The sequence below is a fragment of the Anomalospiza imberbis genome, chromosome 14 (assembly GCF_031753505.1).
Source record: "Anomalospiza imberbis isolate Cuckoo-Finch-1a 21T00152 chromosome 14, ASM3175350v1, whole genome shotgun sequence".
Taxonomy (NCBI): domain Eukaryota; kingdom Metazoa; phylum Chordata; class Aves; order Passeriformes; family Viduidae; genus Anomalospiza; species Anomalospiza imberbis.
The window spans coordinates 16,817,714-16,833,910 of record NC_089694.1 but is presented as its reverse complement, the minus strand read 5'-3'; the positions used below and the strand labels follow the sequence as shown (position 1 = coordinate 16,833,910).

The window sequence follows — 16,197 nt, the reverse complement described above, 5'->3', positions numbered from 1 at the left end:
ATAAAAACTCCTTGAGTTGTGCAGAACTTTGGTGTTTCAAAATCAATAGTGAAGACCAGAGTGTGGGGTTTGTGAGAGGGGCCAGAGAAGGCACAGTTGACAGATTCTCACCAACAACAATTTAACCAAAGCCAACATTTGAATGTTACTCCAGAAACTATTTCTCTCCCAAATATTGAGATGTTTTCCATGCAAAACACATCTGAGCCTCTTCTTCAGGTTTACACAACACATTAACTGCCAGCACAACAATCCAGTGGAGCAATTAATTTACACTTTGCAAACTGAATATTCAACTGTGGTTTGGGATCCTTCTTCACCAGGATCACTTTCATATTCAGCCACTTTGCTCTTCTGACTGCTTCCTTAGCATTTCTAGGGAAGAATCTCATCCATCCATTCCACCTCTGAATTATAAACTAGATTGGGGAACTCCATCTGCTTTAAAAAATATATCCATCCATCCATTTTAAATGTGTTTATATATTTAACATAAAATATATTTGTAGAGATTTCTCACCTGGTCTGTTTTTCAGCTGGATCAGTGTCCTGCTCTGGTTCACAGTGCAGAGCTAAGGGTTGTTGTGCCTTGTTGCCAGGGCAGGAACAGGAGCAGGTAGGAACCAGTAATACAGCAACGTCTTTGTGTCATCAAGCCAAGCCTTATTTAAGATGTGGCTGCTTTTGCCTGGGCTAAAAAAATTTATTTCAGTTCCTTACATTTGTGTTAGCTCTGCAGAAGAGACCTGTGTCCTCTGTGAGTCCATTTAGTAGCCATGACTCAGTGGGATTCCTTTATTACAAAACCAAACCAGAATTCCAGCATGCTTTCACAATAAACTTTCACCAGATCTTAATTATGTATGGTCACACTGTCCACTCAGAAACAGCTGATAAAAATCTCCAGTGAGTGCTAACTTGACAGAATTCCTCATTTTGAAGATTTGCATCCATTTGAGATTTCCCTGGGATTTGTCTCCCCAGTACCCCAAGTTCACCCACACATTTCCTGTCCTCACCCTGGAGCTGCATGGAAGAGGGAATAGTTCTGTGCTAAGGTTTAAACCTCTCCCCTTGGGAGCTCCCCAGCTCTACAGAGCTCAGCTTAAGCTTTGCCTGTTTACAGGCCAGGCTGTTCAGTAGAAATGAGCTCTGGGTTAATGAGTTCAGGCTCAGGTGTGAGGCTGGGGTGCAGACCCAGCCTGATGTCTCTGCACCAGGTTCTGGTGCTCATGCCTGAGCTGGCAATGCACTTCCAGATTTATTCCTAAAATATTTTTTGTTCACAATGATCTGATGGATGCTACCCAGCCTCCTAAGCCTTGGTGCTTCAGAGGAAATCCTATCTGACATTTAATTTATCCTAACCAAATCACTGGGTTTGCAAAGCTGGATCATAGTTCTCAGCTGAGCCTTACAAAATCACCTTACACTTCATGTCCTGTGGAAACGTGGATCTCATGTGGGCAAAGATGGGTTGTTGGTCTGCCTCAGTTCCATTAGATTTCCAAGAATAATCTAAATAAAATAATGAAAGCATCTTGCTGCTTTTTCAGTACATGGTGTACCTCCTACAGCTTCACCTGTGCAACACAAAGATCCCTCACTCGCTCCCAAGTACAGCTCACAGTCCCTCATTGTAAGACCTCAACAGACAAAAACAGGGAGCAGAATGAATTAATGAGGTAGCAATGAACCAGAAAGACTTAATAGAAAATTTGACACAAAAGGGACAAACTGAATTTAAAAACTGATATGAAATCACAGAATGGCTTGGATTGGAAAGGACTTTAAATAGAATTTAAGTTCCAGTCCCCAAATAAAAGATGCTCTCTTCTCTCATTTATTGAATATTAATGAATAACTAAGATCCCCAGCCCTGTTAAAGCAGAGAAGGTGTTTTCAGGACATGGACTTTCTCCTCCCTCCATTTAGGTCTGTATCAGCAACTCTTTAGAACATCCTAAATGATCAAATGCAGACAGGGGTGTGTTACTTCCATCTACCCTACGTTACCTCTCAGTGTACAAAAGTTCCCTTCCTAATAAAACCTCCTTTACACCGCTGGTTCGAAGTTCTATTTTCTTTTCTTTATTGTCACAAACATCATGTTCTTTATTACTTCATGACCCTCTTGTCTGCAGAAAGAGCAATTCCATCTTGTTCTTGATGAACAAGAGAAAGAAATGATAACCCAGAGACTATAATGGGCTGGTTCTTGCGGGGTTGGTCTCTTCCTTTGGGAGGAATTCCAAACTTGGACATAGTGCTAACACAGCTTGGAAACTCAAACCCTGTGTGTGTGGTTTGTAGTTTTGCTGTTTGAAGCAGGAGAGTTCCTGGGAGTTGCCTCGATAGGAACACTGGAACCACTTGGAGTTTATAGAAAGGACAGGTAAATCAACACTCCCTGGTATCCAGTGCCATCTTTTCCCCTGAGGGGAGCAGGAATTGTCCCTGAGGGGAGCAGGAATGCCCTGAGGGGAGCAGGGATTGTCCCTTGGGAATTTTTGTGAAGGGAAGGGAAATTAACCTGAGGGAAGCAGGGATGCCCTCAGGGGATGGGGATTGCCTTGAGGGCAGCAGAGATGCCCCGAAGGGAGCCGGGATATCCTGAGGGAAGAAGGAATGCTCTGAGGAGAGCGGGAGTACCTCAAGGGGGAAATGCGCTGAGGGCGGCGGGGATGCCCTGAGGGGAGCGGGAAGCCGAGCCCCGAGGGCGGCGGGGATGCCCTGAGGGGAGCGGGGATGCCCCGAGGGCGGCGGGCGGCCGAGGCCCGGGACGCGTCCCAGCCGCCGCGGCTCCTGTGGCGGGGCGGGCCGGGCCGAGGCCGCCGGGTGTGCGCGGCCCGGGGAGGCGGCGGCGGAGGAGGCGGAGGCGGTGAGGGGAGGGCAGGGCTGGGCTGAGCCGTGCCGGGCGGGCGAGTGACACCTGGGCGGCTGCGCTGCCTCCTCCTCCTCCTCTCACGTAGGTTTCGACTTTCTTCCCCGCCCGGAAACTTGGTGGAGGCGCTGCGATCGCCGCCGTCGCAGGCCGGCTTGGCGCTGGGCTCGCAGCGCCTCTTCCCTGCCCATCCCGGCGGTGAGCGAGCCCTTTCCTACCCCAGCGGCCGCAGGTGAGCGGGGACGGTGTGGGGAGCGTGAGGGGGTCCCGCCGGGACTGAGGGACGTGGGAGTCCCTGCGGGGCGCGGGGCTCCCACCGGGCTGGGGCTCCCTGAGGGACCGGGGGGTCCCGACCGGCTGAGCGTGGGAGTCCCTTGCGGGGCTTGGGGGGGTCCCGCCGGGGCTGGAGGGATGCGGAGTCCCTTAAGGGGCTCGGGGGTTCCCTGAAGGTCCCGCCGGGCTGAGGTCGGGGGTCCCCGAAGCTCCCGTTCTCCCGGCGGAGAGCTCGGCCGTGACCGCGGGGAGCCGCAGCCAGCGCCCCTCCTCAGTGACACGGGCAGCGCAGGTGAAGGCTGCCGGCCCCAGGGTTTAACTCTTCACAGCTGCTGCCTGGGCACGACCCACCAAACCCGGCGATCTTCTGCTTGTGGGGCTCGCAGGGAGGCAGCGGGGCAAAAATGTCTTTGCTAGGAGACGGAGAGCGGCAAAGTCGGCGAGTTTGCTGGTAATTAATGCAGGGGGAAAAAAGCCTATAAATAGAAGTTGAGATAAGCAAGCAAAGCACAGCAAGGTGAGGATGTGAACCTTTTGGAAATACCTTAAAGGTGAGAAGTACAGGTGATGATAAGGCTTAGTTTAACCCAAAGACTAACTGTTTATCTGTAAAGATTTTTATTTAAGAAGGGCGTGCTGCTGATTCTGCTCTGCTTGGTTGGGTGCACTTGTTTTCTCGAGGATAATGACAGAAGAAGAGATCTGATGGAGAAGGAGCAGATCAGGTAGCAGCCAGCTGATGCCAGCGCAGGAGGTGGCAGGGACAGCGGGACTGCCCCTTTCGGTGGCACTGCAGGCTTAGTTTGCTTTAAGTCCCGCTTGAAACGGCACTTTCAACTCCTTGAGCGGTTTTTGGGACCTACTTTACCTCCGGAAAGTAAGAAATGCAAAGCGAGTGCTTCCCTGCTGCTTACCAAGCCAAAAAAATGTCATGTTTTACCTTCTGCTCCAGTTTTTTAGCCAAGGCGAAAGGACCAGAAAATAAAGTTTCCGTAGGAAAAACTATTCCAGCTCGAGTGCAGATGTAAGTGGTAGGGGAGGTCTCTGGTGTGCAGAGAGTGTGTCGCAGCAGGGGCTCAGTGGAGATAATTGGCAGCCCAGAGAAATTTCTGTCCCTGTCACAGAGCCCCAGAGTCCTCCCGTGTAATCCTTAAGCTCCTGGAGGCTCAAGCAGCCCAGGGTTTGGGTGGTGTAGAGAGCTGGAGCTCTCCTGCAGCAGCACCAGTGGTGTGCTGTGCCTTTGAGGGACGGCGCTGACGTTTGTCCTTGATGCCGGAGCTCTTTTGGCAGCTCTCCAACCAAGGGAGAGCAAATTGCACACATGGCTCCTTCAAAACAAAACTTCTTTCTCTGAAGTTGCACACTCCAAGTCGTCTTTCACGATTTCCCTGAGCAGATGTAGTGTGTCTGCTGCTGAAAGGGCCTAAAGCAGTGGGAATATTTATTCCCTCCCCCAAAGGGATTTGCTCCCTGGACCAGCTTATGAAGTCAGAACAGCACCAGTGCTTGTGCAGGGCAAAACAAAAGGGTCATATGGCTGGGGATGGAGCAGGGAAATGATAAACAGGAGGCCAGCCTTCTCTGGGGACTCCCCAGCTGGAAAACTCAGCCGTGCTGGAAATCCACACCTTCACTCTCCCTGTCTAAGCGTTAGCATGCAAGCTGGGTGCAGATGGGATTCATTTAAATAACGGGGATACGCTGGCATAAACCCCATGGGATGAATGGGAGAGGACGACCTGTGGTGTGCAGCATAAAGGGCCATCTGTTGAATGCCAAATTTCATGTTTTTAACCAAATCATTACTGAGGGAGGTGGGCTAGAGTTGAGAAACCAACCCAGCCATATGGACTGGGGAATGAGAGCTCAAAAAGGTGGAAGAAGCAGCTCCAGAAGGGACCTGGCAGCTACGTGACCTCTAAAAATTCCCCCGGGGTTTGAAGATACCAGATGAAACACGTTGAGATTGATTCTGGATAAACTTAGTGCTCCCTGAATGGCAATTCCAGTAACTCCTAGAAATTTTAATTAATGGGTTTGTAAACTATGGTAGTGCAGTACTTCCCCAAATGTGGTTAATAAAAGAATTTACACATTTATGGCATTGTAGAATCTTAGACTTTCATACCTAAAAGAATAAGTATCACTGCATAGTAAAGTACCTGTAGCTCATAAAACACCCCTGCTGTATTTTCTTTTCTCCTTGCACTGCCATATATATCTTACTTTCTGCATTAAAATAAAAACTTCCTGCTGCAACAGCTCTATTGATTTCACTTTGAAAATGAAGCTGCATCATTTCATTCTGCTCGTGTGGTTCTCCCCAGAGGAGTTGCAGCTGTTGCCTTACTCACAGGCCTGAATATGTTTTGCTGGTTTCATACAAAACCCTCTTGTTTGGCTTTTTCTTCTCAGTTTACTTTAGTGGAGCTGCTCATACAGTTGTTAGGAATTGTATTTGACAATCCCTCATCAGTTTATGGTCCCTGATTTATAGCACATAAAACGTTGCTCTTGGCTTAGAAATTTCTTGACACCAATGGAGTTTGAAAATATGAAAATATCTGACAGTTTTTTTGATATTTCAGATAAGAAATTGCCCATGAGTCAGTATCTCACAAGCCATCTAAAGGGTTAGAGGGGATTTAGATGAATGAGCAGTAAGAATTACTGTGCTGGTCCAGGAAAAAGCACTTAAGGCTGGAAGGAGGGAAATGGAATAAAGCTGGATTAATTTGGAGAGACAATCAGCAGCTTACAGGCAAAGGCTTTAAAAATTTATATATATATATATAGTGGTTCCCTGTGAAAATTTTATTTGGAGACTGCAGTGTTCCTTATTTGGAATATTCTCCAAGGGAAACACTAGAAGGGATTATGTGTTTTTTAAAAGTGTTGTCTAACTTTGCCTACTCTTTGCCTGTACCTTAAATCATGCAAGTTTTGTAAACAGCTGCGGCAGGGTCTCTTTGAAAGCTGATTTTCTGACAGTTAAAAAGGAGTTGAGATAAAACTTGCCCTGTTCCCCTGAGGGTTCAAGGGACTCACCTTGAACCATCAGTGTGGCCGTTGCTGAAAGCCCAGTAAATCATAAGCAGCCCTATTTGTAAAGTTCTCAGACTTATCTAGGCGTGGGGGTTGATAACAGAGAAATTCTTCTCAATAAATGCTGTTGTAGATCCCCACACAGCAAATAAATAACGGCAGCAGTCTCTGCCCTGGGAGCTGAGAGCTGTGGATTTCCTCTTGTACAGGATCACAACTGATCGGGAACAAAAATAACCGCATGATTATTTCGAGGAGGATACATAAAAATAAACATAACGGCTCTCCTGCGCCTTTTAGGCCTTGGGCTAAACCCCAATTCCCTGTGGGAGCAACACCTGGGGCTACTTCAGCCTGGATCTCCGGGGGGTGAAAACCGAGTGGAGAAAGGAGATTCCTCCCCGTTCCCTCCCCACAGCAGCAGCGCAGGTCGCTCACAGCCGGCTCAGGAGGAATGTGGCTGTTGCACTGATTTGGGAACAGCTCAAGGACTTTGCTCTGTTGCTTCAGCTCCCTTAGCTGATGAAGCAGTCACTCCCATTTTAAAATTATTTTTAGAACAAGGAAAAATCTAATTATCAATTCACGCATATGTGCCCCATACGGCAAGATAACAATGGGTTTTAAAATCCTGCTGCTGGCACCAGCTTGGACATGGCCTTAAGTCGGGATAAAATTTGAAAAGAAACACATCCCAAAATGCCTCTTGCAGTTTTGCTTCCCCACCTGTGAGGGTTGTTTGCAGTCGGTAAGATACACCAGGAGAAACCGTATGAAATTGGATGAAAAGGCACCTTCAATTCCATGTGCAACTGTGTAAGCTCCTGAGCCATTAACACAGATGTCTTAAACAGTAAAGAATGTCTCAAGTCTTCTAAAAATGAGATATAATACTGTTCTGTCTCTAGGGGAAGGTCATCTTAATCCAGAGATCTTTATTTCTGATTTTTTTGACTTCTGCTGTTTCATTATTTACTTAGGAGCTGTCACCTGTGGTAAAGGGCATTACACTACTGGTTGCAGCAGCTCTGCCTACCCAGAGGCACTGGCAGAGTTTAAGTTCACTTCAAACTCAGCTGCAGCTGCCCTGGGGAGCCACAGTTTGAGAAGGTTTCGTTTTATTTAAATGAAGGTAACTTGTTTTCTTTCTTTCTTTCCCCTTTACCACGATCTGAGGGTGAGATGGAATGTAAAGGGGAATTGCAGACTTAATTAGTTCTTAATTCAGCTTTTTTAGTTAGTGTGAACAAGCTTGGGCTGGAAAGTACTTTGCATAAAAAGCCCTCTTACCCCGTGAAAGGAAGTCTGAGCAGGGTAATGTGTCCTGCTGTCACCCATGGCATCGGGCACAGGAGCTGTACGGAAAGAAGAGCCAGCCGGGGAAATGTGCTGGACCCCCTGGAATGACTCTCAGCCATCCTGCCTTGGGTTTATTTTGTGGAGCTGAGATTCCAAGTGCCAAACTCTTTAAACAGAACATAATTTAAAAAAATAGTGCTACTGAAACTGATACTTGGACCAGGTAATGAGGAGTTCTGTGCTACTTTATCCTGCAGCAAAGCCCTAATCTAGTGCTTCTGTTGTTAAAAACTGTGACTGTTGATAGGAAGTATTTCATCTCCAGGTGCAAAACTGCTTTCATGCTGCTGGATTGCTTGTGGTAAAGTTTTGTAGAAAACAGGCGTTCCTTGTTTGTGTTTTAACGAACTTAGAAAATGAGTTTTTTCGTGCTTTAGGCTGAGAGTAGCCAAGATTAATTTCTTTTAACTGAAATTAATTTTAAAGTAGCACTTTGATAGAATGTGATAAAGATTAAAGCTCTGTAGGAGTTTCTCACAAGATGGCAAGGCTTAGAGCCACAGAAATACCTTTTGTCTCCCAAAAGCAAGCCTCTCTCTTCCCGCCTCCTCCCTTCTCACATTACATTTAAATATCTCTGATGTGACCACCCTGGTGAGATTATTCAAACGGGGACTTTAAAAACATCCACTTAAATAAAATACAGTGCACAGTCTGCTCCGTGCCCTGTGTCCTTTGGAAGTGCTGTGCTGAGGAAGCATTGCCTGTTTCTGACCTGTATGACAAATAGAGATCACAGATGGACAGTGGTGTGCAGGTTTGCTTTCATCTCTCTGTAAAGAGGGAATTTGGAGCTAGACACACAGACAGTGATGAGCTAACAGCATCTGATATACATTTGTAACCATTAGATACTCCATTTTTACCTCATGTTCCCAGAAGCAAACACAGCTCTTCGGAAAGTGAGTGTGCTCCCAGATATTCAGATGAACCCAAATCTTAACATCACATCTCCTAATCCCTCTTTGTTTGGTTTTGGATCTCTTGTTTGAGTTGCAGGAGAAGCTTTGGTTATTAATTACTGATTAAATCCTTAAATACCACTGGGTTTCTTCTTTCTTTGTAGAAAGCTTCTTCCACAAACATCAAACTGTTTTTTAGGGATAGAGTTGCAGATAGCTGCCAAATTGAAAATGTAGGTGAGGGTGGAGGTGGGAGTATTTAATTTCCTGGAGGGAGAAGATTATAGATACAATAGGAGGAAAAAAAAAAAAAAAAAAAAAAGGCAATCCACCCCTGTGGTGGTAAAATTTCCATAGGAGTATTTGGGTCAAATTCTGTAAAGAAACAAATTGATTTAAGTGACTGAAGAATTCCTGTGAGCACAAAATGAGCAACATGCATGTTTGTGTGAAATATGCTGTAGAAAGGAGGGTGGATATAGTGGAAGCATCTTGCAAGGGTGAGAAAGCAGGAAGAAATACACCAATAAACCAGCTTTTTCTGCAGCACTTGTCTTCAGTTTGATGGCATTTAATGTATCCAGTTTTTCTGAGCACTGTGTTAAAATAGTCACTGTTGGATCCCCTTTGGAAGAAGAGTGTAGGTGGAAAGCTTTATTCGTAAAGAAGGGAGGAGAGAGGAAATTTATTAGCTCTTGTTACCCAGATAATATTCACAGAATGATAACACCAGAACCTCCTGCTCTGCAGAAAGAACTGGGATTAATTTTTGAGATTACAGTTGTTCAGCCCTGGTACTTAAACACTCTGGGTCCTGTGCGACAGTTACTGTTCTGTGCAATCAGTAACTCAGAGAGAAGCTGATATTCTGAGCATATGGTGGTGAGAGAAATAAATTGTGAGTACCAACTTATGTTTTCATTCTCCTCAAATTAAAAATGCTCACAGTTTAAACTGTTGATTGATAGCAAGGTTTTTAAACTGAGTATTACAAATCATTCCTTGTGTTGCACTTTCAGATATATTAACCAGACAGGTTTTTTATGAAAGTCTGGAAGATTTTTATAAAATTCAGAATTTTTTAAAATGTCTGGAAGTGAGTTATGTTAAAAATGGAAATCCATCAATGCTGCAGAGCTGATCCTGCAGAAGTTGCCCAGCAGAAAACTCCTTGGGATTGTCCTGCTCTTTCAAGCCTTTCAGCTCATCTCTCAGGATAGGGTTTCCTGGGATAGGTTGTTACCCTGGTCTAACAGGATAATGATTCTGATAATAATTAATGGAAATACAATTGGCTTTCTGTTTTCTGGTGGAGAAAACAGATACTTGCCCAGAAATGGAGGCAGATAAAATACCAAATTGTTTAATGAACACAGAAACACCAGGGAGTTTAAATAGAACTTATTTTCACATGTATGATTAGAGAATGGGTATAAAATGATGGGGACAATGGAAATTTAAATTTCTGTTTTTCTCGATATTGATTACTGTAAAGCAGCTTTGATTTAGAGTTTCCGAGTCAAAATGTTCATACAGGTGCTGAGCAGTTGTTCTTGGAGGTGGCTCATTAGAAATCCTGTGGCATCAAGGCAAGCTCAACCACTGAAAGGGTTGCTTTTTATTTAGCTGTATAAATGCAGCATTTCCAGATGATTTTTTCATTCAGTGGCTGATCTTCAGCCATATCAGAAAATAATAAAGATAGTAGGAAATTGTATCAACACCTGAAACCATTCTTGGATTTGGTGTTGTGTTTTTTTGTAAAATTGACCTCCTTCAATATTGTTTATAAAAATCCTCTGCTATTTCAACACTTTTCTGTGCCACTGTTGTAAACTAAGGGCAGCTCAGTGATGGTTGTGAAATGCTGTGGTAACACACTGGAAGTGTTCAGTCAGGACTGGAGTGCCTGTCCTATAAAACCTGTCTCATTTCATGAACCCTTCTTAACAGCACTGATGAATTTCAGCAAAAGCCCTCCTGTTACAGAACACATTTTCCATGCACTTTTCTGTCTCTGGAATGGAAAAAAATGCCGTTCTGTGAAACACAAAACTTCTTAACTGAGTGAAAACTGTTTGAAGAAAGATGAGAAAAAGCTCTGCCCCTTTTATTTCTAGAGGATTGGGTTTGCTCCATCAGAATCCATCTGGAATTTGCTTTTAGGTTTGGTCAGTGCCTTGCTGGTGTGTGCCCTCAGCCATCTTCACCCAGATTGTGCTGACTTGTTTTGTCCACCCCCAAAAAAATTAATTGTTTAGCCTTTAGTTGGAATGTTGCAATTCCAGTCTCCCAGGGAAATGTTGTTATAAAAATAATAACTGACATAATTATTGCAGTGAAGCGTTACATAGCAGAAGACATTGGGCATGTGTCCCGCAGTCCCCAAACCAGCTTTTATTTGGGTTTTCAGCCCAGTATTTGTTTATCACCATGTCAGTGCTAACCTACAGCTGCCCCAAAGTATAAGCCATGGCATTTCTAAAATATTTCTCATGATACAGCTCTCTTTTTATTATTGAGAACAAATTATTTAATGATTTTTTAAAAAATTATTTCTGAACTTTAGCTATTTGAGACATTCTCTAGTCACCCATATCCTCCAGAAAGAATTTTACACTTCTGTTTTGTGTCCTTGCTGCTGACTGGCTGCATGGTTCTGTGTTTTGCAGTATGGAATGTGATCTGCTTATTCACCGTATTTGTGGTTTTAGAAATCAGTTAGTTAACAGAAACAGGCTTGATTTTATTCTTTTTTGTTTGGGTTGTTCTTTTTCCCCAGGAGTTCCCTATGTGGCCTTGGTTAGGTCCCTTGAGATCCTCTTCAGAGCCATAACAAAGTGTTAAATTCCCAGGAGCTGCTGCCTCTGTGGGTCTGTTTTAGCCTCTGGTGATGTAATTTCTCAGTTTTTAAATGGAAATAGCAGCAATGTTACCCCTCAAAGAAATGAAATTCAGGTAGATATATCATGGCCAAAATTCACTTGTACCAAATGCTGGAGTTATGTGAGCAGACAGGCTTGGCTTGAACAGAACTTGTGCTCCACACTAACAGTGGCACAGTGAAATGCCTTAAAAGCAGGAGCCAGAGCTGTGTTTGGGAATGCTGGGGATAAGCTGGGAAGCTGGAATGCTGCTCTTGTGTAGCCAGGTACCACAGGCACAGCTCATGCTCAGTCACAGCACAAGTGGAGGCACGGGGTTGGGAAGATTTCTTAGATAATCACGCTTTTTTAAAAAGGCTTTTTTTTTTTTTTTTTCCAAGCTGTAGAAGTGAGTCATCAGTTCTATTTCCAAGTCTAGGCTGCTGAGCAGGGAATGAGCAGTTTGCCCACCAGGAATGGTGCCGAGGTTTTCAGTGCTGGTGTGGTTCTTGGCAGACCCCTCCCAGAGCTATTAACAGTGTTGTAGATGTGCAGGGGGGGCAGATCTGAAGCTCTGGGCCCTGGCAGAGCTAAAACAAGAATAGGCAATGTGCTAATATTGTCAGGAATAGTCTTGCTTTGGCAGGAATACAGATTAGACTACCTGATAAGTCATCTTAAAAAAAAAAAAAAAAAAAAAAAAAAAGTCTAGTCTTTGAGTCAGTGTTACAGTACCAGGAATCATACCTTTAAAAAAAAAGCCAACACTGATATTCTGATTTTTTTTTATACAGTAAAGATAAAGTGATCCCAAAGAAATCCTTATGGGATAAGAAATTAGGAAATATACAGAGATTTCTGCTGGTCTATTTCCTTCAATTCTTTGTTATGCATAGGGGTGGGGTATGTTACTGTCCAAATAATTCTGACTCCAGAGGCATTTCTTGTATTACCCTTTTAGAGCAGCACATGTATGTGTCAGGCTTTAACAATTCCATGCAGCCAGTGTGTAGTAACTGGGCACCAGGGTGGATCCTGATGTTGTGATTCCCTCCTTATGTGAGTGAAAAGCCACCCAGAGATTCCAGTACTTTGGAGAAGGGCAGCAGCAGGGAAGGAGCCACCCTTTGCTGGAAGGAAGCTGAGGAGTAGGGGATGATGGAACAAAAAGAGCAACACAAGGATGGAGGGGTTGGTTGGGTTGGTCTGGCCTTTGGAGGTTAGAACGAGGAGATGAGATTGGATTGCACAGGATTGAATCTGTATCAAACTCCCCTCCAAAGCTGGAATCCTGTGGGCTCTCTGGACTGACTTTTGAGAGTGGCTCATTGAAGCTGAGGGGAGCCAGGCCTGTTATGATGAAACAGTGATTTTCTACACATTTCAACTGTGCCTTTTTGTGCTGCAGCAACATCTGTGCTGGATGAGATTTTAGCAATTCTTCCCTTGCAGAATCTCTGCTTTGTGCCCGAGTCCCTGAGCAAGGGAGGCTTGTTTGAGCCTGCTGCCCTCCCCGTGCTGCTCACTCAGCCCTGCCTTGCCCAAGGCTCTGGGCTGGGTTTCAACACAGAGGTGTCAGCCATGGCTTCCCTGTTGTCTGCAGGAGTGTCCTCCTTATTGAAGGGACGGTGGTGTAAAAGTAAAATTCACCTGGGCATTAAATGAAATCGTCACCCCTTGTTTTCAAGATCTGGAGGTGAGACAGCAGATCAGCTTGGAGCAGCAAAATTTTGGTGACACTTTTATCTTCCACAAGTTATTACTCAGAAATTACTCATCAATGGGATTCATCTTGTGTAACCTTTAAACACAGAGCAGAGAATGAATTTGATAAATAATCTGAAAAACCCCCCAATAAAAGTAGTTTATCAGCAAAATTACTGTGAGGTTTGTTTTTGCTAAGAAAGTGGATTTGTTTCATCACCTGCCAAAGTTTTATGCAAATAGTCCAACCCGAAGCACAAGTATTTCTGATTGGTCGCGTTTGCCTTGGAAGCTCCCTGTTTCATTAACTGGTGGTGCTGAGCTGATTGATTAGAATTGAGGAGATGTTAAGTGATGGTCTGATGTTGAAATGTTCCTTTTGCACCTGTAAGATTGTTCAAGATCAGCTGAAGGCTGGCAAAAAAGCCAAAAAGCAAACAGAAGGGCTGCCTGTTTCAGGTGGAGGCAAGCAGCAAACAGCAGGCGAATTTCTGAGAGAGGGGGCCATGGACACATCAGCTTTCATTTCCATGAGTGCTGTCTGAGAGCTGTGCTTTGTTTTGGGAGCACTGAGTCAGCCATGCAGGAGTTAAGGAGGGAATGCAAACAGAAGAGTCAGGGATGTTCACCCAGCCTGAGTGCTTCCCTCAAGGGAAGATGCTTTCTTGGCACTGCAGCAGGGGAGAGAGGAGAAAATAACTCCTGTTGTACCCACCTGGAGCCATGACAGCAATGTTTTAATCTTTTGAAGTGAACAAGTTCCTGTGACTGGGGAAGAATTCGCCTGTGAAATGGCTGATGCTGTTGGTGATATGTTCTTCATTTAATTAAATAGCTGACTTACCTTGACAATTAATTGGAGTGATGTATGACTTTTATTAGAAACCCATGACTAATTTTTTCTTGCCTTCCTGCTATCTTATTGTTCTTGTCTCCCCTCCTCCTGAGTTCTGCTGTGTGCCAGCTGTGTCCTCCAGGCACTGGTGCAGACCAGTGTTCCCTCTTGCTTACCTGTTCCAGATAAAGTAATTGTTTTCAGGTATTTTCCACATCATCTTTCAGAAATTTTCCATTTCATCACAGTTTTGCAATTTTTTTTTTTTTTTTTGTTTTCAGTCTGGGATTCTTTATGTTAAAAAACCCCACCAATCACAAACTCCTCAAAACATCACCATAGCACGCCCCCACCGTGTAATGTAGTTTGCTTCCTTTAATACCACATTTCCTACTTCATTAAAATAACTGCCAGGTTAAAAAAATCCTCCCTGCAGTCATCCCTGTGCCTGTAATCTGCTAGGAAACTCAAGTGAATTTTGTATTTAATTACAACAGGCAAGATTCAAAATGGATATGACTGAAGACATTTCTGTTAAAATCAGAGCAGCAGCTACAAGGACTCAATTTGTCCCTTATCCTGCTCTCCCTGGCTGAAGGGAGCTGAGGCTCAATCCTCTCTCTAACCTTGCAACAAATGATGTGGACTATTCTTTACATTTTTTCCACTTAGGAAGCTTTAGTCTTTTTATAGGAAATTTGTTTCCATGGGGGAACTTAGGCATGGATGAGTGGGGAACAATGCATTGTTTGTTAAAACAAATTTTTTTGAAGGGAGTGGGCTTGAAAGGAAGGAAATGTGGTTTAGATTTAAGTTTCTTTTGAAATTTATTCATCTTCTTTTGCCTCATCCTCCCCACCCCCCCAAATACAAAACAAAAATCCTAACAACCAGAAGTGCCCAAATGGCTTTTCACCACACATGTTTTTAAAAGATTTGGTATCATCTGGAAAGGCAGAGGAAGTTTGAAAATCACTGTCTTGTGTATCCTTCCTTCCCTTCCCTCTCTGGGTTGTTCTCCCTCAAGAACACGCAGATTTTGTCTCAGCTTTTCTAGTCCCTGTGTTGGGCAGGGTTTATGCAGTCTGTCTCGAGTGTGTGTGTGTGTGTGTGTGTGTGTGTGTGTAAAGTTAAAGCCTCAATTTATCCACGTGCTTAAACCTTGTGCTGAATGAAGTCCTTGCATCCTCTGGTCCCCGGGCTGTTCATTCACGGGCTAGTTCTGGAAGGAAGAGCCCTGGGGGGGTCAGGTGGGGGTGCAGATTCTGGGGGAGGAAGCTCAAGGCAGGAATACAGTTTAATTTTTAATTGGCTGCATTTAAAGCAGGCTGGAAATCTCTCTCCCTTTCCCCAAAGGTCTGTGGCGGAGCTGCTGCGTGACAATCTCCTCCCTGGTGCTGGCTGCCATGGCTGACCCCGTCACTGAGGAAAACGTGTCCCAAGTCCCCGAGCTGTGCTGTGAGTGTGGCCAGGCCCACCCCTTGCTGGACAATCACCTGTACAACTTCCAGGACGAGGTGGACGATGAGCTCATCTGCCACATCTGCCTGCAGCCCCTGCTGCAGCCCATGGACACGCCCTGTGGGCACACGTACTGTTTCAAGTGCCTTGAGAACTTCATGCAGGAGTACAACTTCTGTCCCATGGATCGCAAGAAGCTCTCCTTCCAGCAGTGCCACAAGTCCAGCCTGCTGGTGAGGAACCTGCTGGATAAGCTGATTGTGCTGTGTCCTTTCAAGGCTGAGTGCCAGCAGACCATGCAGCGCTGTGAGCTGGAAGCTCACCTGCAGAACAGGTGCATTCCCCTTTCCATTCTGTTATTGCCAGGGCTGTTGTGCTGCTTATCAGAACCATCCTGTTCTCAGAGCAGCTTCCTAAACTGGGGCAAGGTGGGACACCAGAGATGCCAGGGTGAGGCTGCAGAGGTGGGTGGGTGAGGACAGTGTAATTGTGTGTGTGCTCTGAGCTGCTCACCTTCAGCCTGTCTGCAGATGCTAAACCTGTCAAACACCCAGACATTTGTGGTCCTGAACTGGGCCACCAGCTCTGGAGTTGTTACAAACAAGCTTATTCTTGTTTCCCTTGTGCAGAGAAGGAAGGCACAAAATCAAGGCTCTGAAAGCAAGGGATTGTGCAGTGCTGCCAGTTTAATTGGTCTAATTAAGATGTGCAATACATAAGTCTTTGATTCAAACAGTGCAAGTCCCTCCAAGCTGCACATTATGCACTTTGCTGAAACACCTGCTTTTAATTCCATTATCTTCTCTTATTCTTTTGCTGAGAAAGAGAAGCAAATGAAAATTACTATGTTTTTTTCTGTTCCTCTTGTGT

General features: G+C 44.8%; 1 protein-coding gene and 1 long non-coding RNA gene across 3 annotated transcripts in view; one reads left to right on the top strand and one right to left on the bottom strand.

Moving 5' to 3' along the window:
• Positions 1-500: 500 nt before the first annotated feature.
• Positions 501-3,080, bottom strand: LOC137482660 (uncharacterized). The gene is made up of 3 exons (XR_011004178.1): positions 2,931-3,080; positions 2,017-2,159; positions 501-693 (listed from the first exon to the last, which is right to left on the bottom strand). It is a non-coding gene; the product is annotated as an uncharacterized lncRNA (long non-coding RNA).
• Positions 3,000-16,197, top strand: part of LOC137482657 (ligand of Numb protein X 2-like) — a 28,948-nt gene continuing 15,750 nt past the window's right edge. Inside the window, exons 1-2 of one of the 2 annotated variants that reach the window (XM_068205163.1) lie at positions 3,000-3,116; positions 15,223-15,661. In XM_068205163.1, the coding sequence (XP_068061264.1) occupies positions 15,273-15,661 (389 nt within the window). In that variant the 5' untranslated portion in view covers positions 3,000-3,116; positions 15,223-15,272. Of the gene's footprint in view, positions 3,117-3,584; positions 3,609-15,222; positions 15,662-16,197 lie in introns of those variants that run through there. The other variant, XM_068205164.1, reaches the window with a different exon arrangement.